The sequence below is a fragment of the Neovison vison genome, chromosome 10 (assembly GCF_020171115.1).
Source record: "Neovison vison isolate M4711 chromosome 10, ASM_NN_V1, whole genome shotgun sequence".
NCBI classification, from domain to species: domain Eukaryota; kingdom Metazoa; phylum Chordata; class Mammalia; order Carnivora; family Mustelidae; genus Neogale; species Neogale vison.
Genome location: NC_058100.1, coordinates 45,842,173 through 45,866,474, shown reverse-complemented (window position 1 = coordinate 45,866,474; position 24,302 = coordinate 45,842,173). Strand labels below are relative to the sequence as shown.

General features: G+C 42.4%; 1 protein-coding gene across 2 annotated transcripts in view; it reads right to left on the bottom strand.

Annotated features, from left to right (window-relative positions):
- Nucleotides 1-24,302, bottom strand: part of CENPF (centromere protein F) — a 61,694-nt gene that overhangs the window by 3,549 nt on the left and 33,843 nt on the right. For both annotated transcript variants that reach the window (XM_044267198.1, XM_044267199.1), the window contains exons 12-19: nucleotides 19,607-23,004; nucleotides 15,051-17,888; nucleotides 13,623-13,775; nucleotides 11,041-11,217; nucleotides 10,542-10,703; nucleotides 7,788-7,950; nucleotides 1,945-2,418; nucleotides 348-526 (exon numbers count right to left, since the gene is read on the bottom strand). In XM_044267198.1, the coding sequence (XP_044123133.1) occupies nucleotides 348-526; nucleotides 1,945-2,418; nucleotides 7,788-7,950; nucleotides 10,542-10,703; nucleotides 11,041-11,217; nucleotides 13,623-13,775; nucleotides 15,051-17,888; nucleotides 19,607-23,004 (7,544 nt within the window). The remainder of the gene's footprint in view (nucleotides 1-347; nucleotides 527-1,944; nucleotides 2,419-7,787; nucleotides 7,951-10,541; nucleotides 10,704-11,040; nucleotides 11,218-13,622; nucleotides 13,776-15,050; nucleotides 17,889-19,606; nucleotides 23,005-24,302) is intronic.

The following is a 24,302-nucleotide window of genomic DNA, read 5'->3' as shown; positions in this document are numbered from 1 at the left end:
AAGCAATGAGCAATGCCTGTGGTCAAAAGAAAGATGACCTCTTCGATTCCTTCAATGTCCTGCTTACCACGGGCTTACACACACTTTGATGTCTGATCTACAGTTTCTCCTCACTGAGCATTTTCCATCAAACTCTAAGCGGCCTGCTGGCTCAAGGAGGAGACCATAGCTGCAGGATAATGTAATGTTTATCCCCAGGTCTGCTCACTATGTCCTCAGGACTAGCTTCCTTACAGTGCGTGGAGAAGGTCAGACTTTTAAGAGCTCCCAAGTCAGGTCAAACCCTGGCCTGACAGCACTGTAATTTCCTGGATTTAGGACAGCAGATCCAGGTTCCTAGGAGTTACCTTCTGTGATCTGCTGCCACCAGCTGTTGGCTGGGAGGTCTCAGCCTGATTTTCTTTGTTGAGGCTCAGAGGGGATGGCGCTAACTTCTGCGCAGCGAGGCGGGGGCTGGTCCGAGTCGGCATGGTGGTTCTCCGCAGGACATACGGGCTTGTCTTTCCTGTTGGGATATCAGCAAACCCTAAAGGCACAAAATGCTGGCTGTCAACATGGCTAGGTACGACTGAATCCACAGTGGAAACAATAGACATCAGGTGAAGTTCTCACAGATAGAAGAGTAACTCCAGAAACACTGCCAGCCCCAGCGGACAAGGGATTGACTTCACAGTTGCCAAATCAAACAAGTAGCTAGTGGGATTTGTCTTACCAGACACACAAGAAAACACAATGGAAAAGGGGAAAATAACATTAAACAGAAAATTTTTTTCCCGCTTCTTCTTCTTCTAATCAGATGTCTTAACTCTTCATTTTTCTAAGATCTGGAGAACATACCAGCAAGACTTCCCATAAAATTTGGATTGGAGAGAAAAAGGGAGGATCAAATGGAAACGCAGAGAAAAAAAAAAAGTCAGCTCTTGTTTAAAATGAGAAAAGGTAAAATGGTAACAGCCCCTGCTACTCAGGTGGGAGGAGAGAGCCGACCCTGTAAAAGAGGGATCTCACTGTCCGCTCACAAGGTCTCCCTCCACAGTGGGAGCAGACGTGACCGGAGGTGCGTAAAAGGAGAAAGTCAATCCCAGTGACGCTAACGGTCGGCATGTCACACACCCTCCAGAGCCACACTGATGGCTAACTAAAGCAGCATTTGTTTTTGCCTTTAAGCCTTTAATTATAAATAAAACGCAATAATGAGAAAGAGATAGCTAACTGCTTTGGGGCCAGATTTCCTAAGGGCCAAAATTACTCAGAACAGTGCTCTTCAAATTATCTATGGCAAAGAATCAGTGCTGCTATTTCTTTGAGCTACAGGGGTGGGGGGGGGGGTTTCCAACCAGCTATGGAAGATAATCTCTGTATAACACAACAAGAAAGAACCAAGAGAAAACTCAAAATGTGTTTTGCATGTTGTTACCAGGTCAAATTGCAATGAAAATGTCCCAACTCTTACTCTTGATTTTTTTTTTTTTGGGACAAAGACCAGTAACAAACCATTCCCAGACTGGCCAGGGTCCCTGGGCCACACTTGAAGGATCGATCACTAGGTTTAAATTAAAAAAACAAAAAGTGGTAAGTGTCTCCCATCCCCCAGCTCACCTCCTACCTGGGTGAGACGTAGATTAAAGGTGCAAAAGCTTAAAGAGTGTCCTCGATTTGGGGATTTTCAGCACAGAAACATCAAAGTCCGAAGAGGTTTTGAATAGGCATTTCTGAAATCTATTAGCACGTTTTGTGTTGCAAACATGAGTAATTAGGTCCTAGTCCTTTTCTCATGCAGAAAGAAAAATATACCTTACCAGTTTAAAGGCGGACTATTGTTTCTGAAGGTCATTTAGTTCTGTTGCACAATAATCTAAAACATAAATGCCTCTTTTTCATATGTGGACTTTTACAGGGAATTTCAAAAGAACACACATAATTTTGGTTTTAAATTATACCTACCTTTCTTTACAACTTCTGGAAGTCCTTCTGGCTCAAACTCAGTGTCTCTGGTGTCCTCTGCGGGGTGAGTACCACTTTTGACTGCTTTCCTACTCTTTTTAGAAAATGTCTCTGGGGTAGAAGGCGCTGTGCCTCCGCCATCTTCCCGAATCCCAGTGGACCTTTGTCTTTTGCCTGAAGTTTTATTTTGGCTGGATGACAACTTCTTTTCAGTAGCAGAAGGGGCTGGAGAGTCTTCTGAAACAAGGGAATTTAGCAGAGGAGAATTCTGGAGATTAAGTTTAGACCGTGAACTCAGACGAGCAACTTGTGTCTCCAACATCTCTTTGGCTTTCTCTAACTTCTCGTGGCTGATGAGCAGCGAACAGTACTTGTCCAGGTACTCGTCGGCCTCCTTGTTTTTCTCTTCAAGGGTTTCTTTCAGTTCTTTGATCTCTGCCATTAATTCCTCTGCGTTAGAATCCACAGCAGTACCTGTCAAAAACAGTGACACACTGTAGACCACTTGACGTTTCTCTAACTATAGAATGATAAAGCAGATAACCTTGGATTTGATCTTAGATTTTTCGCTTAAGAGAAGTGGGGAAATATATCTATGTGTGTTCTCATAGATCAAACAACTCTTGTTTGGGAGGGATCATATCAAGTACCTATTCTAGTAGGTTAAATGACTTTCGTTAAGACAGCTTAAAGTCCATCCAAATCTCAAATTCGTAGCCTAGCCACGCCATCCAAACTTCCTTGCAGTTCACAGGAGATCAGATGAGTTAATCGATCACATCCTCAATCTCCCGTCCATTCTTTTCAGCATAAGTGAGTAAAAGATAAAAGTTGGTAAAGAATAGGAAGTCTGTTGGAATAGCTTTAGGAAATGGAAGAGGCTAGTGACAAGACAAGTAGAGAACAGCTTTGAAAACCATTTTCAAGAGGATCTGGTGGACAAGCGCTTGAGAGCTGCTTCAAAGGCGGTGATAAGGGGAAAACTGTGGTCTAAACTGGCCGACCAACCAGCAAGGCAATTCCAGCCCCTGTTTCGAAGCCCTTCTGGGTTCTTCTTCCCTACCCCGTTCCCTGCGTGCACTAAAACTACCAAGGACACGGAAGTAGAAGGGTATAAACTCCCCTCCCTGCTAGTGCTCGGGGCTCAGACCTTTAGAGAACGGTGTCCTCTGAGCCCATCGGTATTAAGCAAACCTCCCATCCTCCAAGGTCTCCGAGGGCCACTTGGTTCTTCCATCGGGACCCAGTCCAGATTCCCTAACACGTGGCTCCCTGCCCTGGAAACCCAACCACGCTGGCCCATTGTTGCTACCAGTTTGCAGTTTGTGGCACCGGTGGGGCAGTGAGCGAGCAAGGTCGTAAAGGAGAAGGCATGAAGCCTGATTTCCAGCAGTCTCCCTCCCGCCCGGTCGCCTCAGACCGGCCACGCCCCACTGTTCCCAACTAGACTCAAAGGAGACCTGGCAGGTGACAACCTGGTCCCCACGTCGGATTCCGGTGAGGCCTGGGACCCCAGGACCCAGTCAGGCCCACCCGTCGGGGTGGAAGGGGAGACTGACCACCTCCCAGAGACCTCTTAGAAGTCTCACAGGTCGGACCTCCCTGGGGGGGTGGGGGGAGAGAGGAAGGGTCCCTCAGGTCAGGAATGCCCCGAAAGTGGGGACAAGAAGGAATTTCCAAAAGGAAGGGAATTCCACAGATCAGGGCCTCTGGGGCGGGGTGGCGGCGGGGGGCGGGGGGGATGTAAGAACTTGTAGAGTGAATGCAGGAGTGAATGTGCAGTTTGACCTGGCTTGTTGGGGACTGAGTCTGTGGCTCCACACGTGGCACACTTAGGAGTCCCCAGAAGCCTGCGTAGTCCTGTTTCTATAGTGACCTCATAGGGTCTATGGCAAGCCCTTGGGGCACCACTCTGGGGTTTATACGGACTCACTTTGGCTAAGAGGCACCCAGGTGTCCTCTCGGAGGGCGGACAGGTGGGCATCTGACTGGTCTCTCCTCTGGAGGGACACCCACCCTTTGTCTGTCTTCACGCCAACGACACCGGGAGGGAACACACAGGGTGGACAAGAGAGCCCCTGGTCATCATGGGTGGAAGCTCTTCCAAACCTACGGCCTTAGGCTGTATGCTCGAAAGTTTTGAGAAGGGATTCTCAGGAGACTATGGGGTCAAATCGTCTCCTGGAAAATCAAGCTCATTTTGTGAACCGGAATGGGCCACCTTCGGGGTCGACTGGCCCTCCGAGGGTGCCCTGAGCCCTACCCACTGTCCAGGTCATTTACACAGTCATGTCGGGACTCCCGGGCACCCTGCCCAGTTCCCGTATATCGATTCTTGGCTTCAGGTAGCCCAAACTCTGCCCCCTCGGGTCCGATTTTTGTGCTAACAGGAAGGACCAAAGTTAGATATTTCTAACACAAGTAAACGAGCCCAAAGGCTGTGAGGAAGCAAAGCTTACCAGGGAGGCCCTGCCCGAGGGCATCGGCACCAGCAACAGGGATGAGCTCTGGACAAGGATGAGCCTGTCAAGAAGCATGGGGACGACCGTCCTCCTCTGACCCAGGGCCTGAAGCTGAGCTGCAGGAACATGGTGCTCCTGCTGCTTCTCAGTGGCATGTGTGAGGAGAATCTGATTTAGCAGCTCGGACAGCCCACAGGAAAACTGATCCAGACAGAAACAGGATGTAAAATAACAGGAGCTCTCATCCTTACGTTGGGGGGGGGGGGCACGTCTGGGTGGCTTAGTCGGTTAAGCATCTGCCTTCCACTCGGGTCATGATCCCAGGCATCCTTCAGCCAGGGACTTTAAGGAATATTCCCAAGCAGCTGCTGAAACTCCCTTTGTTTCGGGGAAATTCCCTGTCTGGCCTGACATGGACTGCCTGTCCCCGCTTGTTGGGAAAATATGGCGTCTGCTCCTCTGGAGCTGATGAGCTCCTGAACCGGGATCCCTTTCCCTGCCCTCTAGATAACTGTCTCAAAGTCTCCTTGGGTGATTGTTAAGATAGCTTTCAAAGTCTTTGGTAAACTAAAACTTAAAAATTTTGCTTGGATGATAAATGGAATTAAATTTATTGGACATCTAGGTCTTTTCCAAATAGGATAAAGTGCTGAGTCGTTAATTACTAGACATAGGATGGTGCTTTTGACTTCTTACTGCAAAGAAACTAAGGATATTTAAATCTGCCAGTAAACATGTTTTGTGCTTAACTGATTCACAAATTTGCCATCTAAAGAATTCTGGTGCAACAGTTCACTACTGGTTACTCTTTAGTTTTCACTGGAGATTAAGGTTTCTAAAGAGTGCAAAATTCTGCTAACTGTAACTAAGACTGGTGGAAATAAGGGAAACAACTCTGTATGTAGAAAAGTAGAAGATATGTAAGAAAGTTATAAGGAGTGGGAATGCATTTTTGTTGAAGGTAAAATAAGGTAATGTTGTACTAAATGAGATGGGTGTTTAGAAAGAAATGGGTTGGTGCAAAATCAGAAACCAAAGGAAAGCTGTAGAAGGTTTATGGAGGGACGACTTTGTAACAGTTTTAGATGTGGTCAGGATGGACTAAGATTGAAATAAACAGATTTTAAAGTACGCTGGTATAAGTCTGCGATCTCTCTGTTCAAAAAAGTTTCAGGGGCACCTGGGTGGCTCAGTTGGTTAAGTGTCTACCTTCAGCTCAGGTCATGATCTCAGGGTCCTGGGATGGAGCCCCACATTGGGCTCTCTGCTCAGCAGAGCTCTCTGCCCCGCCTGCCTCTCTGCCTACTTGTGATCTCTCTCTGTGTCAAATAAATAAATAAAATATATTTTTTGTTTCAAATTGATTTGCTATTAAGAAAAAAATGTAAACAGTTGTCCAGAAAAAACAGTTTCTAGGTTTTGCCTATATCAGGTCTTTAGCATCCCTAATCCTATTTAGGCATGTGCTTTAAAACTTTCTAAGGTTTAACAAGTTTTCACAAGATTTAAATTGTAAATGAAGTCCCTTTAACTCATTAGGACTTTATCTGGGTATGCTAAGTTACTCAGGAAGTACTGCTAAACAGAGGATAAACCTTACATTACACTTGGGTAAATGCTGTAACTATTCTAGAGGTTGTATGCAATTCCTAAAGTTTTAATAAGGTCCTCACTTGATATTTTAATTACTGAAGTGTTATATGTCACAGAAATAACCCGATTTCCTTGCCAGCTGTATTGTAAACTCTCATCTCATCAGCTCTTTAACCATGTCCATTCTGAGTTGTTGTCACTTACAATCGTTCTTACTGTCTTGCAAAAGTTTCATCTTCAAGGAAGTTCATATAAAGGACTTTTAGAACAAAACAGGTATTTAATATCTTTAAGATCAAAACTAAAATGAGTAAGAATTTCCAGAACTAAAAGTTGCATTCAAACTAGACAAGGGTAGTCACATGGGACTAAATGAGATAAAGGGACAATTACACGGCTGTGACTGTTGTTTGAAACATTGCTGGTCTCTACTGTTTATTCTTCTGGATTAAGAGAAATTTTCTCTTAATCCCAGAGACCTCTTAGATATCTATGATATCTAAGATATCTGTGCCTTAACAAAAAACGTGATGAAGCATTCATTTGTAAACAAATTGAAGCTTTAACTTTTCTCTCTAGCTGAACCTTCTAAAATTTGAAAGGTCTCAGTTAAGTGTTCTTACTTCCATGGCAGTCATAGTTATTTGCGTAAGTTCAATAAGAATCTGTTCTCCTTGTAACAGTGCACCATTGAAAATATCAGTTATTTTACCAAAGATTTGACTGAATTTCTTATTTGAGAGCCATGCATAGACTCAGGTATGACCAAACAGCGTTAAGGAACTAAAGTTGACTTTATGAAATGTGGAGCCATAAAGCCCCTTGGAAATGTTGGCCTGATACCTTGCTTACAGAGTTTCCAGCAGCCTCACCAGGTAAGAATGTCACTTCCTGGCAAGTGAAGGAACTTCAAGATATTTGGGGGATCTCATGAAGAGGAAGCCAGGAGTCCTGATCAACTTGTAGCTGGCCTTGGTTGGAAAAATCCACTGGAAAAACCCCCTGGATCCACAGTTTATTCCAAGTACTCTTTGAAGCAGGGAAGACCACTGACCCACCCTGTGAAGCTGTGGTCCAGAAAAGCCCCTCATAGTAGGCTTGGCACCATCTTTCCACACAGTGAGAGCATTCTACTCCGCAGACATAAGTAGAAAAAAGTGACAAGGATAGCTGTGATTTCTTTTTTATTTTACCTGCCACCCAAACCTATAGTCCCTAAGCCTTCCATTTAGTGGACCCACAAAGATGGGCCAAGGACAGCCAGAATCGACTATTGATAAATGACCAATGCCAGCACAGAATGTCAATCTGCCTTTGACATAGGACTTCATAAATGGACATCCACATGAACAACTCTTCTTGGAACAGCTCATTTGCAAAAAGTGCTGCCAGTTTTTCATATGTTCTATAGAACAGAAGACACAATAATTCTATTTTAACTGCAGACTTCATTCTGAATCCTACTAATCCTATGACCCCAAGCTGCACAGAAAATTCAGAAACTGGAAAATGAACATCAACACGCAGTAAAGGAAAACCGCACTAGTTGTGATGAGTGCTGGGTGTTACACACAACTAATGAATTAACACACTTACGATGTACTTACTATATGCTGGCTAACTGAACATAAGAAAAAATAAATAAAACTAAACAACTAAACCTAAAAACAACACAAAACAAAAAGAACATACAGCACTAAAAACATCTCTGTGTCTACATACCATTCGTGTATGGTTTCACTAGCAGAAAAGGGTTTTGGCTCATGGATGTGCCCAATTAACGCCTACCTGTCTTCTGTTTCTCTTGTGCAGCTTCAAGCTTAGACAGCTCTTTCTGCAACATCTCCTTTTCCTCTTCCAGCTGTTTACAGGATTTGATCAACAATTTTATTTTCCCCTGGGCACGTTCATTTTCCTTCTTCAACTGATTTGCATATTTTACATTGTCCGCCTATGAAACAAAACCTTGAATTTAAAACCTTGAATTTATTTTTTATGAGTATATGAGAAAATAATCATGAGGTATAATTAAGGATCATATATTGTAAATTTAAGAATTTTGATGTTCAAAATAAAAATGATTCATCTTCTCTATTCAATTTCCTAGGTCTCCCCAGTAGACACTGTGGTTTTGTCACTTTCTGAGTAGCAGCAAGCATAAATCTTGGCTCCTAAGATAGTGTTCTATTAAGGAGCCCACCATGTCTGGGTTCATGCAATGGGAATCACACCTTGGGGGCTAGGATAGGAGATACGTGGGCATATTTTTGGTGGGTCAAAACTTCTCAATGATTGGGGGGCCTAGTGGTGCAGTCAGTTGAGTTTGGGTTTCAGCCCAGGGTTTCGGCCCTGACTCTTGTGTTTCAGCCCAGGTCCTGATCTCTGGGTCATGAGATCGAGCCCTGAATTAAACTCCCCACTCAAAGCAGAGTCTGCTGGAGATTCTCTGTCACCTCTCCCTCTGCCCCTTCCCTCTGTGTGCTCACTCTTTCTCTCTCTCAAATAAAAAAATCTTAAAAAAAAATTCTCGATGATAGAACTGTTTCCATTTGTAGTCCGTGCCTTTGTACAATTTCAATATCCAAGATGGCATTCGTGTTAGTGACACCAAGTGAAGGCCAAATAATTTTATGGCTCATGATACAAACTTAAGTTCTACAGTTGCTCAAATAGAAAGTGAATAGAATGGTAGGAGAATGATAGAATAATACACTTCTCAGGAGTACAAGTTCAGGATTCCTTAACCACATCTGCATATTCCAGAAAGCTCAGACAATGATTTAGAGGAAAAACCTCACCTGAACAGATACAGAGGTATTTATATATGGTCTTTATTTATCCACCTTGTAAGCATAATCATACATTTTGTTGCAGAAATATGAATTTGATAATGAAGTATTGCCCCATACCTTGCTGGGATATTATGTGATCTATGGCATATGCCTTGTATTATGTGATATTAAAAAAATGCAGGCTTCTAAAACAAACTAACTCCAAGAGTTTGCTGTTAAGAGATCATGAACATACAAAGGCAAACTGAACTATTTAAATTTAAGAGAAAAACGAAAAAAAAAGAACTGGGCATCCCATTCACACTGCAAGTAGATTTCATTCTTTGTCTATTTCATTTTGGAATAATATTAGCAGTGTTGCAGTAAATCTGCATTTTTCAGGATTTTTATTTCTAAGTCCAACATTAATTGGATTAGAGATCCATTTAATTCCATTTCAACAGTGCTTATCAACTGGACTTCATTAAAATTATGCAATCTGAATGGGCTCACCTAACAATAAGCCATTTCGCACACAGTATGTGTAAGACACAGACATTCCCCACAATAGAACCGTCAAAGCAGAAAGCATACCTGAAACTAAAATATCACTATATACCAAACTATATAAAAAACCTCAGTTTTTTGGGGGCGCCTGGGTGGCTCAGTGGGTTAAGCCACTGCCTTCGGCTCGGGTCATGATCTCAGGGTCCTGGGATCGAGCCCCACATCGGGCTCTCTGCTCAGCAGGGAGCCTGTTTCCTCCTCTCTCTCTGCCTGCCTCTCTGCCTGCTTGTGATCTGTCTCTGTCAAATAAATAAATAAAATCTTTAAAAAAAAACCCAAAAAACCAAAAACCTCAGTTTTTTAAAGGCAGAAAGTGAGTAAACAAAAAAGTAGACTGAAACTCTTCTGTTATGAAACCTAACATGTTTCATTTTGGAGTAGAAGAACATTAGTGACCATGAATGTTATCTTGACTTTTCCTAGTTTGTATTTTATTGGTATATTTCCTTCAACTTGAGAATTACTTAAGAGCTACAGACTTAAGAAGTTTGCCCCTATTTTTCTGTTTCAACGTATTGAATATACAATATCATAATTTTTACAATTTAAATCACCTTTAAGTAAAGACCTTTATAGGTATTTATCTTCCAGGTTCATTTTTATACATCTTGGATGATATTCATCTTATGAAAAATATCGGTAGGAATCAAAACACCTCTTTCTAAGAAGTAGAATTACTGTAGCACCACCTATAACTAAACAATCCCAAGAGTACAGTTCACCTCTTTCTTTTTTGGAAAGGAGAAAGTTTTACGATCCTTGTGTGGAGACAAGAGGTGACAAGTGCTCTGGTGCACCTTGATCTCCACACGAGCCACGAAAAAAGTGGGCTTGGTGACGGCAGTGAACTTGGAGACCAATCAAGCAAGACTTCGGAATTACCCACAAAATTACAGTCTACAGCTGGAGAGGCCTGCCCTCCTCTGCTATCATCAGGCTCTTCATATCCATCTTGAGAAAGTCTTTTACCATCCTCTAATTTGAGAGGATTCACTGAGCAATGCATAACGTTTATTCAAGCTGTGAGACCGCGATCATCTGCTGATTTTTAAATAATAACTCAGCAGAGAACTGATGCGCTTGTTTTTGACTACCAAGAAAAATGTCGTAACAATTAAAATGAAAACATTAATTCCATGTGATGGAAACCACCATTACCTGTACAAATCATTCTAAGTCATGAAGTAATAAAAAAGGAACATACCTGGGTTTTCTTCAATTCTTCTAAAATCTTAGTGGTAGCTTTCAAAGAATTATTGAGTTCTTCTTTGCTGGACTTTAAGAGATCTACCTCGGCCTTCTGCGAGCTGAGACATTCTTCCTGAGAAGACAGTTTCTCTCGGTATGTCTGGATTTCCATTTCGTACTAAGAAGGAAAAATGTTACTTTAGTCAGGAGGCTCAGCTAAAAAAATTTCTCAGCTAGAAAACAAACTAAAGAAAACTGCTGTCCCAAGGACCATTTCAAATAGTCCTTGGGACCCTGCGATTAACCTATTCCAAGATGGAAGTAAATATATTTTAAAAGCTCACATTGTAAAGTAAGACCTGTGAGGTAACCAGGGAAGACAGTGCAGGTAATGTGATGAGACAGAAGACTGTACGACACAATCCTGCAGAACATGACCTTGCAAAAAATGCCTCATTACCGTGGTCAACACACCACTCTGCGGCTCCTCCAGGAAACAATCCCCACGTTTTTACCTGTTTGTTTGTATCCAGAAGCTGAGCCTGGTGTTTCTTTTCAGCTTCCTGCAGCTGTACTTGATACTCAGCTATTTCTTCTCGCACTTTCTCTTCCTTTTCCATCTGGTCCTTGTGTATGCAATCTAAACTCTTCTTTAATTCACTATTTTCTAGCATGAGCTCCTTAAATTGACCCTAATGGAAAAAGTAAAAAAAAAAAAAAAAAAAAAAATCATGCTAAAATAATTAAGAACCTGGATATACAGTTTTAGGAAATACCGAGTACTGAAAAGAGAAAAAGAAAAAAAGAATTTACAGATAAGACATAATTTGTATAGAATAGTGCTACAACGCTTAATGATGGACTCCCTTGAAACTGTGACTTCACCTCCAATGACAATTTCTTCTGTTGCAGCCCAACCACCCCCAAGGTACAGATATCCACTGGGACCACAGACTCTCCGAGAACCCACCTTGAGCTGAACCAGTCCAGACCATAACCCCCAGGCTTCCAGCCTCATTTACTGAAGTGCTTGCAGTGCGGTAATTCCTTGACATCATCAACAGCGCCCCTACCACCCCCACTGTCACTGAAGCCCCTCCAGACTTACATTTTTTTCCTTGACCAGGCTTGATTCTATGTTCTGTCATGGTGATAATTTCCTTCCAAATGCCCTCACCTCTTCTGCCCCTCTCTCCCTACACTGTGTGAGACAGGCAAGGCTCCAGCGCCAGAGGCCCCTGTGTTCTCCGTGCCTGGTCCCAAATGACCGCTTCTATGCGTGTGTCTATACACATGGTGTCCACTTGTTCCTCTCCACTGACTCAAGCCCTCCAGCCTGGTTACAGCCCACCTTCTCCTCCACAGATCGTTTTCCGTGGCCCCAGCAGCCTCCACGCTGCAAACCCAAGGAGTACTCTTCACCTGGTCCAAGCTCTGTAGTATGTGACGCTGCTGACCACTCCTCCCTCCCTGAGGCAGCCTCCACTCCTGGCTCGCCTCCTCATGCCTTCTCATTCTCTCTGCTGGCTCCCCTTCCTCCACCTTATCTCGCAGGCTGGGGTCTCTGCACCAAACCGCTTTCTCTTCTCCAACAGTATTTTTTACCATTCCCCCCAATTTGTAAGTACTACCTATATTCCGAACCAGTCACCTTAAACCTTCCCCTTTAAACTCTAGCCTCACGTATTTGCCATCCCTTTAGATTTTGTTCTAATTCATTGCCATGACCTTCCTTATCCAGTCTTTTTTCTTATCATTTTCTATCTCATGATGGCTTCCTTTCACTTTCTTAGGATTAAAAAAAAAAACAAACTAAGATTTTTCTCTAGACCTAAAAGCTTCCTTCTTCTTCGCTATTCCTTGCAGAGCTGACTCCACATCCTGCAGGTTACGTTCTCTGACCTCCCTACTAAATTAGGTTAGTCTCTACCCCACACAACCCACTTCCCAATAAGTTTGCCATAAAGAATCGTGTTGATTCATTTATGGCACTTGAGAGATTAAGCTTCTCTCCTACAGCTCTTATGTTATGATGTATTGTGTGTCTAGACTATAAGCTCTCTGAGTGCAGAAACCACAGCCCAGTACTACGGACCGAGCCTAAACACCTCGCTTTGCCTTCTAGTAGAGCCGTAAGCCAGATTCGAGTTGGGGTACTCCCAAGCTGCTCAATACCAAAGGGAATTCCAGCAGGTGCCGTACTCAAATATCATTCGTATAAACTCCTTCCACGCAGCACTGCCAGAAAATTCCATGAGTCAAGTGCTGAGATGCCAAACCTTTTCAATTTTCATTAGATTAAATACCACATTTAAAGGACCAATTTCCCCAACTCCTTATGCAGGCTCTTACCAACAGCATGTCAATTCTTTGGGATCGTTCGGGGTCGCAATCCCAATGGTCTCATTACCCTCTGCTAAGTATTTCCTGGGGATGAACGTGCATGAGGACCTCACGGATATGCGAGTGCTCACCGTTTATCCAGGTTTGGCAAACAGGTTTCATTGCACCTGCCAGCTCTGTGTGCACAGTAGTTGCTCCGTGGGGACTCGGTGTGAAGAGATTCAGGAAGAGGAGAGGGCATGAATCAGCAACGTCTGCTCTACAAACAGCAGTGACGAGTGGCAGCCCAGATGCTACAGATCCGCCCCAGGAACCCTGCCCTAAAATAACATCCAAAGACTGTTCCAGCTTTACGTTTCCCTGTGACTTCCCGTGACTTTGCCATTCTTAGCAAGATCAGGGCATCTGTCTCTGGCAACATTCTGGCTCCTCATCTGAGGCAGGCTAGAAGAGCCGATAAATCTGCTGAAAGCTGCAGGAAATCTATTTCTGATGTGAGTTAACATAGAACCCGGCTTGCCTTCAGTTAAAAATATTGGAATATTTTGCCAAAGCTGCTTGGGGCTCTTTCGGAGTTCCTGACAGGGCTGGAGGGTGAAGATGAGTGCAGGTCTCATCATGACCTAAGTGTGGGGCTATTTTTTTCAAAAGCTTAAAAAACAGTCTGGTACATTCTAGGTCTTACAAAAACAAAGAGGGAGAGGGTGCACACCACCTTAGCAGAGCATCACAAACACGTCACAGAGAGACTCACCTTGCTGCTCTTTATGTCCTCTGACATTATATTTAATTCCTCAGTTAGCCTATTTCTCTCCCTGGTAAATTCTTCTTTCAGCTCTGTGGTTTTCTGCACCATCTCGTGCATTTCCCTCTGCAGCTCGGTTTCCTTCCCAGTCATCACCTTTACCTGGAATTTCATCTTTCGTTAGGATCTGTTTGGGGTTGTCATTTTTGCACAAATGAGTCACTCTGGTACAACACACTCATAACATTTCCTTTCACCTTCAGAAATAAAATGGAACCGGGCTACGGCTCCCTTCACAAATCCACTCAGCTACTATCCTCACAACCTCCTGGCAAGCTTACCTTTTCTTCTCAGCCAAGAGTTAATAAAAGACAGAAATAAGGGAAGCAATGACAAAGAAAGATATTACTAAGTCTTAAAATCCTTCATAAAGGTATTAATTTGTATGAAACAAAAATAGTAGAGACCATGGTATGAGGTAGCGTCTTATATTTTTATCAGTTCTGGGATCTCCACTAATCTCCTGATACCATACTAATCTGCCAGGAATATGCCTAGGATTAGTCAAAACCAGTCAAAGCCTCATCATTGGCGTTTGCCCTTGACGTTGAAAGAGGCTGGCAGAATTTGCCAAATGATCTCTATCGTAACTACCGTCTCTCGAAGCTGTGTCAAAACTTGAAATTCCTGTTAAATATTATAGGGTTATGATTGATCCCATTTTCTGGAGACTCCTTTTTATTTTTAATATTTGCCCAGTAAAAACTGAATTTGAAGCACTTTTCTAGATCAGTATGGAAGCCTAGAGGGCAAAAACTTAATTTTTCGTTACTAATCGAGGCCCTCGATGGCAGATTTTCCTCTTTAACCACCAGCTGACAAAACAGGAGGTTGCACAAAGAGAAGGCATAAGAGGGGCTGGAAGCACAATATCCCCAAGACCTACCCTAGGAGGCCTGAGACTTCTGCTGGTTACCGTTATATGGGCACCTTTAATAGTACCTTCTCCTAAAGGCAAAAATGCAGGGCAGGGGCCATGGGGGGTCCCTCCTGATCCTCACTAGTAACTGTTACAGACTCCTTGGCAAAAGTTCCCAGCCAGGTATTGGGAAGTTACGAGACTAATGTACTGTAAAGAGAGAACTATAATTAGAACCAGGAACTGGGCCTAACCCAAAGCTTCTCCTGTGTCCAGGTGCCACACTGAAAACCTGGGCTAACACGTAGAAGAGTCCCATGTAAATGTGTGCCAAAGCCAAGAGTCACAGCTGCTCCAGCCAGCTCCCTGTCCCCCGAAGTTCAAGGCCCCACGAACTTAAAACCTTTACAGAGTCTGGTCCGATGCTGCAAACACGGCCCAGAAGGAAATCTAATCCACACAGCGGTTTCCCTCCCTCGTGACTACATATTCAAATATAGATAGGGTAAGCCACTTACTTTTTCAACAAAGGACACGTTTTCCATTTTTGTCAACTCAAGCTCTTTCTCCAGATCCTTGTGAGATCTCTGCAGTGCTTCTAAGGTGTCCTGCAAAGTGTCATTTTTGGCTTGCAGCCCTTGGCTCTTCTGTTCCAATTCCACCAGCAGATTTTCCAGCTCCCCTTTTTGCTTCTTCCAAAGCTGCTGTTCTCCTTCTACCTGGGCCAGTTTGGAGGTGAGTTGCTCTCGGTCTTGAATTTGATTTTTCAGTAGGCTGATTTCTTCCTCCTTCTTCTCTAGCTTATGTTTGCCGTCTTCTACTTGCTGAAGGAGGCCATTCGCAGAAGACTGCACATTGAGGTAGTTATTCTTGACCTCGTCAAGGTCTTGCAGCAACTGAGCCTTCTCGAGTTCAAGAGCATCTACTTGACTGTGCAGATTCTGTGCTTGGGCCTTCCAGGCATCTTGGTCATGACCCAACGCTTCTGCTTTCTGATTTAGCTCCTTTACTTGTGTTTGAAGCATCTCTACGGCAATTTTAGAGTCTTCTTTCATTTGTACCTTTTCTTGCTCTTTTTCTTGCAATAGATTTTCAAAGGAAGACTTTAATATTTCCAATTCGGATACCCGTCCTTGCTCCTTCTGTAATTCTTCTATCACATTTTCTTTTTCTGACCTGATATGAACAAGATCTAATTCCAGATCTCTCAGGTTTTGGGCCATCTCCTCTATTTTTGCTTTTAGAGTCCCCACCTCTGCTTTGGAATTCTCAGCCTCAAGAATCATGCGCTCTTGGTTTTTCCCTGATATCTCTAGTTCTCTTTCAAGGTTCTCAACTCTATCCTTAAGCAAGTCAGCATGATGCTCACTTTCCTTCAGTTTTCCTAAGACCTGGAGCTGCTCCTTTTCATCGGCTTCTAGGCGGACTTTCAGCTTTTCAATGCTATTCCTCAGCTGATGTATTTTCTGCCCCGAGGTGTCCATACTCTGTTCTTCGACCTGGATCTCCTGGTCATGACACAAGGCTATTACTTCCTCATTTAGCTCTTTCAATTGTGTTTGGAGCATCTCCAATGCAGCTTTGGATTCTTCTCTCGTCTCTATTTTTTCTTTCTCTTCTGCTTCTAACCGACTTTTCAGTGAAGAGAGTAAGGTGTCTAATTCAGACACTTGACCTTGTTTTTCTTGTAGTTGTTTTATCAGATTTTCTTTTTCGAACTTGACTGTGCCAAGGTCTAGTTCTAGATCTTTCAGGGTTTTGGCCATCAATTCCATTTGTGTCTTTAGGGCTTCCACCTCTGCTTTGGAATTCTCAGCATCAAGAATCACCAGCTCTTGGTTTTCCTCTGACATCTGCAGTTCTCTTTCAAGGTTCTCCACTTTATCCTGAAGCGAATCACTCTTACGCTCGCTCGCTCTCAGTTTCTCTAGGACATGGAGCTGCTTTTTATCATCAGCCTCAATGCGGACCCTCAGCTTCTCAATGCCTTTTCTTAGCTGGTGCACTTCCTCCTGCGTTGAGCTCAGCCTCACTGCAACCTCACCTTTCTCCATCAGTGCATCCTCCAGGGCCTTGGCGATGGTCAGCTTTTCATGTTCTGATTCATGCAGTCTGGTCTGCAGGCTTTCAGATTCCCCTGCAAGTGATTCTTTCTCTTTATTCAGTTGCTCAATTTGGATTTCCAGCTCACTTTTTACCAAAGTCAGGGCGTTTGAGTCCTTTTCCAAACTCTGCAGCTGCTCCTGGAGACGAGTGTTCTCTTCCGAGAGCTCGGTGACGTTGGAGGACAACGTCTGAATGAGCTGTGCTTTGTCCTTTAGCTCAGCTTCAGCCACGTCAATGTGATGGAGACATTCATCTTGATGAGATTCGAGCTCACATATTTTCTCCTTCATCTTTTCAGACATTAGATCCAGTTCTTTATTTTCTTTTGACAAAGTATCTAACTCTCCATGAAGCTGGTTTCTCTCATTGGTGACCACAGAGAGTTCTTCTTCAAGGCGGGTTATAACTTTCTGCTTACTTTCATTGTCTTTTTCTAAATATAGCTTCTCTGCCTGAACTGTCTCTAAGTTGGCTTCCACAGAGAGGGCGTGATGCTCCATGCTACCTTTCTCAAACTGGATCCTCTTTAGCTCCTTTTCCGCATCAAGAAATCGCTCTCTCCAGTTGTCGTTCACCTCGGCCACGTTATCTTCAATAACTGCATGTGACCTTTTATCTGTGCCTGTTTCTAAATGAGAATTGAGGCCTTCCAAACTTTCTGTTCTCTGGTGTAATTCCTGGTTGTCACAAGCAAAAGATTCCAATCTTTCCCTTAAGTTTGATTTTTCTTTCTTGAGTTTCCCAACTATTTTTTCTAATTCTACACATGCTTCCGTCTTGGTGGTTATTTGTGCTTCCTGTAAATCGAGTTTTGAGTCTAACTCTTTTATTTCATTTAGTAAACTTTCAACTTTTTTGTCACGTTCCTCTATGACGTGAAGTAACCTCAAATTCTCATTTGATGACTCTTTTACCTGCAGTTGAAGATTCTGAATGGTGACCTGATTCTCTAGAAAATCCACAGGAACTGGGGCATTAGGACCAGAAAGTGACAATTGAGAAATGCATTCTAAACAGCCCTGGGTTTTGTCTTCTGCTGGGGTTTCTGGAGACTGTTCCCTAGACCATTCTTCTCCTGTGAATCTGACTGGACTGGTCTTGGTTATTTTTTCCATCTCCCTACTGAGGTCCTGCTGAACACCTTCTTCACAAATCTGATGAATGTCACGCTTTGGTGTTCTCTCTTGAGTTTCCAAAGTATATTCTTCTGATTCTTTTACATCACAGCTATTGTTTCCACCCCGAAGAGCCTGTAGTTGTTATACACAATTAAAACTCATTTTATTTTTCAAGAGGAATCAAAATAGAATAAATACGCTTAATTATTACTTTATAGAAAAACTGGCTTCTTGCCTCTGCTGAACACGTCTCCTCAAATGGCATATTTCTCACCCCATTCTCCTCTCTCCATCCAAATATCCAACACAATTAAACAAACATTCAGTCAGTGTTCTCCACAGGCAAGGTTCTGGGTAAGGTACTTATCATGAAGACAAATCCTCCAGATCAGTTATCTGATCATCTAAATTGTAAAATATCTATTTATTTTTTTTTAAGATTTTTTTATTTATTTGACAGAGAGAGATCACAGGTAGGCAGAGAGGCAGGCGGGAGAGTGGGAGAAGCAGGCTCCCCGCTGAGCAGAGAGCCCAATGCGAGCTTCGATCCCAGGACTCTGGGATCATGACCTGAACTGAAAGCAGAGGCTTTAACCCCCTGAGCCACCCAGGCACCTCTAAATTGTAACATATTTAAATGTCATAATTTTTTCTAGCTAGAAATATTCTTGGTAGCCTAAATATAAAATTTCTTTTCATGATTCTCAAGTAAGAGGCTAACAATTTCCATATGAAATGTTCAACTTCCATCTTCAGCATTTATGATATTCTTCACTGAGGGAAGTTTTCATGACCAGATCCTCAGCCCAAGGACTAACTATTAATATTCTTGGATAAACTACATGTCTGGACCTCACCTTCTCCTCATCTGTAAAATGGGGATCTTCTGCTGTGCCCACTATGACTATTAGATCACCACCTGCCCTCTCTACCTTACTGAGGCAGACAGAGGGAATCAAGCGAGACTCGTAGACTGTACGACATTACTAGTTTAGCTGGTAGACCAGAAAGGGCATAAGTTATGAGTGAACAATTTCATCTTCCATAAAGAAAGAGATGTCTCTTTAAATGACTGTTAACAAATCATAGACTTGTACCAGAGCAAGTTAATAAGAAAATTATTCAGTAATATGTAATAAACTGCATTTACTTTTATGACTTCAACTCTGTAACAATAAAATGGTATGAAAAGGGCAAGAAAACTTAAAATTCGTATCACATAGTCATCCATAAGTTTTTTTTTTTTTTTAAAGATTTTTATTTATTTATTTGATAGACAGAGAGAGATCACAAGTAGGCAGCGAGGCAGGCAGAGAGAGAGGGGGAAACAGGCTCCCTGCTGAGCAGAGAGCCTGATGTGGGGCTCGATCCCAGGACCCTGAGATCATGACCTGAGCTGAAGGCAGAGGTTTAAACCACTGAGCCACCCAGGCGCCCCAGTCATCCATAAGTTTTAATTTAGTATTTAACTGTGGTCCATTAACTGACAGAGTGAAAACACATATATGTCCTGAAGATGACTTTCTGACTCCATAACAGAATTTTCTCCAGGCTTTAAAAAACATCTTTAGTAATTTTCCATACAGTAATGTTTGAGTGGAATCATAGAAATTCACACCCATACACCCTGCCCCAATCAGGCTTACTTATTTTTCTAAACTTGCAGTTTGTTAAAAAACAAAAAACAAATTGAAAACAAAAAACAACCTTTGGTATATTTTGTTTTTATACCCCTGAATACTAAAAATATTTTAAGCTTGATTTAATGTAGATTTCAACTGAACAAACATTTCTCGAGTCCCTACTGGGCCTGTATCTTGAGAAACATCATGTAAACCCCAGATACTTACATCTTCTATGTCAGTGCCGAGCAAAGACCGAGAACTCAAGTCCAGACCTTGTAGCTGGAGTCGCGCTACTTCAAGCTCAAGGGACAGGTGTTCGGTCTGCTTCTTTTCTGCTGCCAACTTGGACTCCATCTCCATGGTCACGCTTGTCAGCTTCTGTTGCCACTGTTCATTTTCTGACAAATACTGCTTCCTGAGACAGTCAAGCTCTTCCCTTTCAGAACTTAATATTTGTTCGAGCTCTTTAATTTCCTTATTTTTCATAATCTCCTGACTTTCAATTTTCTCTTCTAGCTCTTTGAGGGATTGCACGTACATCTGACAGAGGGTTTCAAGTTCTTCAACACTCCTTGCTGGGGCAGACAGAATTTCTTTCTTGGTCAGATTCTCCTCCTCTGGACTACAGCAAGATCGTTCCTCTACGTTAGACTGGTTTGCTGAAATAGTCCCATCTAAATTATTCAAAAGCGATGTTTCTCCTGTCTGGTCTAAAATGTCTTTGCAAAAAGAGGATTCCCCCAAACGTGTAAGGCTAGGGCTGTCAGTCACACAAGAGAATGATAATGACAGAAAATGCCCTTCCTCGGGTCCTGGCATCTCCTCCTTTACCAAGTCACCTTGGAAGCTTCTCAGACTTGTTGACAAGATCGAATTTTCAGCCTTTAATGTGTCCACATAAGACTGTAGCTCTGACATCTTAGAGCTCACTTGACAGTGCTGATCGTGTAAAATTTTGTGTTCATTTTGTAAAGACGAGAATTTCTCCTGTAATTCAGCGAAGTGCATTTGAACTTCTTTATTTGACAATGTCAAATGCTCATAGCAATTACTGTCACCCAAGGGATTTAAGGATGCACGTTTCCGCTCATTTTGTTGTTCATAAGACTCATCTTCTGCCATTTCTTTCACCAACTCCCCTTGGAGAAGGCCATTTTCGTTGTTTAGTATTTTAACTTCATTTACTAGTTTCTCCATCTCCTCTGCCATTTTATGAGTTGCTGTAATACATTCTGATCTTGAATCATCGAGCTCAGACATTAGCTCGAGCTTTTCAACCCGCAGCATCTCACACATCTTCTCTAGCTCGCTCAGCTTGCTCATTGCTGTTTGCAGAGAGCACAGGAGATGTGCGTTGTCGTTTTGACTTGCTGACAACTCATGAAGCACTGACATATACTTTTCTTCTGTGCCTACGTCACAGTCTTTAGGGCCACTAGGTTCTGGTGACTGAGCGTCTGGTTGCAAATTTCCGGTTTCTAATTCCATTCTAATTGTGCATAGTTCATGCAGTAGGCATTTCTTTTCCTTCTCACTTTCCCGAAGTTTTAATTCCCTAATTCCCTTAGCTTCTAATTGTACCAACTGTGCGTTCTGACAGTCTAGAGAAGGATCTTTAACTTCTTGATCCATCGGAAGTTGAACATGACATTTATCTATCTCACTCACTCCTTCCACCGCGTCGCTAACTGGTTCTGATTCTGGAATCTGGTGCTCTTGCTTCGTCTTCATTAACGTCACCAGGTGCTCATTCTCTTGTAGTAAGGCATTAAGTTCCTTTTGCATCTTACTTTGTTCTTCCTTTAAAGTCATGATTTCTTGCTTTAAACCGTCCGCCTCACTCTTGGAATTGTTTTGGATATCTGCAATCTCTGATGACAGATCATGCCGTACCGCCCCCAACTCCAGTACTAGATTCTGGTTTGTTTCTTCAGCTAATGCTAATTTTGTTACAAAGCCTTGCTGTTCCCTTGCAAATGTTTCCTTTAGCTGTTCCAGTTCCTTTTGTCTATTTTCACAAGCAATAGTGCACTCATTTAGCAAGCATTCTAACTGAGAGTTCTTTTCTTGAGCTGCATTATATTTTTCACTAAGATCCTCCAATGCATGTCCTGTTTCTTCACATCTTTGTTGTAAAATAAGTCTTTCTTGCTTATACTGATTGGATAACTCTGAAATGCTTTTGTCTCTCTCATCTATACAGTTTGCAAAACTCTCACTTTTTTGGAGTAAGTTAATCTTCTCTTGATTTAAGGTTGCATTAATTTCCTTGAGAGTCGCATTCTCCTGGGTCAGATCTTCAATTTCCTTTCTGTTTAAAGAAATGGTGGAACTCATTTCCTTTTTCTCTGAGCTCAGGGTTTCAGACAAAAGTTGTAACTCCTTTAGAGAGTCTTGAAGTAAATGGTTACTCTTTTTTAATTCTTGAATCTCTGCTTGCTCAGTTTCTAATTTTTCATTCAAAAGTTGGAACTCTCTTTCTTTGTTCTCCAGGGCTGCTAAAGTTTCAGTAAAAGCATTCTGATGAACAGAAGTGTCTTCCTGTAACTTACTAATGCGTTGACTTGTTTCAGCCACAAAACTCTGATGCATCTGCTCTGCTTTCATGAGATTTTCTTCTATTTCTCCTCTGATCTGCACCAGCTCTTCACACTGCTTTTGTAGATCTGAGTTCATCTGCTTTTGAGACTCTAATGAAAACTCGAGAGACATTACTCGATTTTGTAAGACGGCTGAACTTTTTGGACTTGGGTCTGCTTCTAGATGGCGTTTGCTCCTCTCTGAAGGCATGCTTCCTTGCTCTCCAGTTATTGCAAAGGAATTATTCATTGCAGGCTGCTGTTCAAAAGCCAAAAGACTTCTGTTTAGAGCCTCATTTGTCACAAGAGAAGAATCTTTGGATTTTACTAGATCCTGGAGGTTCTCATATTCAGCCTGCAAGTCTTGGTAACGCTGGTCTTTGTCTATGACTTCACTTGACAGTAACTGAAGCTTGTGTTCAAGATCATGCACTTGCCCAGTAAGCTCAGAAATCTTCAAGCACATGTTCTCTATTTCCTTATTGTGTTTCTGATCCGAGAACTCAGCTTTCTGTTGCAAGTCTGCATAAGCTTGTTTCTGTCTCTCCACCTCCACAGTCTTGCTGTCTATCACATTGTGAAGGTTTCTGATCTCAACACTGAGATTTTCACTTTCCATCTCCAGTGTTCTTACTTTCTCATTGTATTCATGACTTTTTATTTGTTGTGTCTTGAGACAAGTTTCCAAGTGATTAATTTTACTCTGCAAGCTTCCCTTTTCTGACTCCAGCTGACTTAAAAGTTGTTCATTTTCACTTTTCCAACGAGCAAACAGAGTCTGCTCTTCTTTCAGTTCTTCATATTCTTTCTTTTTTAACTCCAAAGCAAGCAGTAATGCTTCAGACTCTTTCTCTATTTTGCTTAACTTATTGTTCAGTTGTTCAATGTGATGCTCCCTTTTCTTCAAAAGGTCCTGAGAGCAATCTCGCTGCTTTTCCAGATCAGCCAAGGCAAGCTTCAGTTTTTCTAAAGTCAAGGAATTCTCTTGCTGATTGATTTTTTCTTGAAGATCTCTTAACATGGTTTCCTGAGAGGCATTCTTAGCTATTAAAAAAAAAAAAAAAAAAAAGTAGCTTTTTTTTTTTTTTTCCTTTTTAAGATTTTATTTATTTATTTAACAAAGAGAGATCACAAGTAGGCAGAGAGGCAGGCAGAGAGAGAGAGAGGAGGTAGCAGGCTCCCTGCTAAGCAGAAAGCCCGATGGGGGACCCAACCTGACCCGACCCGACCCTGAGATCATGACCTGAGCTGAAGGCAGAGTCTTAACCCACTGAGCCACCCAGGTGCCCTTAGCTGTCATTTTTTAAAAAAATACGTATTCTAGAAGAATTTGAAACTCTTAAAAAATCCAAACAAACCAACAGCTTCTCAAGCCCTATAACAATCAGCATTACTGCCTGGGTACCTCCTGGAACGTAGATCACCTGATAATTACCTGAGCTTACACACAGACAATGAGGAAATGGTCCTTATAAGGATGATAAGACATTTGTCCATCTTCTTTCTCAGCAGCTTAGTAAAGTGCTGCTGTGTAAAACAAGAAGGGGTTTATTTTCCTAAGCACTTGAAACTATTTTCTTTTATATGTTTTCTGTGTTTACAAATATGTTATGTGTGTGTTTCCCCTTCTGAGACACTTATTCAGAGAAAGAAAACTGTGAGAAGAGAGGCATTAAGGTGGAAACATTATATTTCACTACAGAGTAATTCCGGTTTCCCAGAAAAGTGAGTAATTATTTCACCATGTTAGCCAAAAATCCACAGGATTGGGCTTAAGTACAAAAGAGTTGTTGTGTATCAACAACTCTCAAGGCCTACAGGTACTACTGAGGAACAATGCCGCCCACATCCTAGCCCCTCACAGTGTGTCTATGAATAGAGGAATCAAATGGAAGATTTTCTAGACTCCACTGTCAACTTGTTTTCTGCTTAGGATCTCATGTCTACCCACAGGCCCCTCCTAGTTGGAAATAATGACCGTGCTTTCATTCAGCTGAGATGGAGGTCTCCATGTTTCTCAAATACATTGAGGGAGAATAAACATGGAGAATCTCAACAGATGATTAAGCTAGCATGTATGATAAACTCAGTTGTTACACTCAAAGGAAAACAATTCCTAGTTGTTATTGTTGTTCAGATTTTATTTATTTATTTATTTGAGAGAGGGAGAGAGAGAGAGAAAGCAAGAGAGAGCTGGATCGGGGAGGAGAAAGAGAAGCAGGCTCCCTGCTGAGTAGGAAGCCCAATGTGGGGCTTGATCCCAGGACCCTGGTATCATCGCCTGAGCCTAAGGCAGACACTTAACCGACTGAGCCACCCTGGTGCCTCAGTTCCTAGTTTGA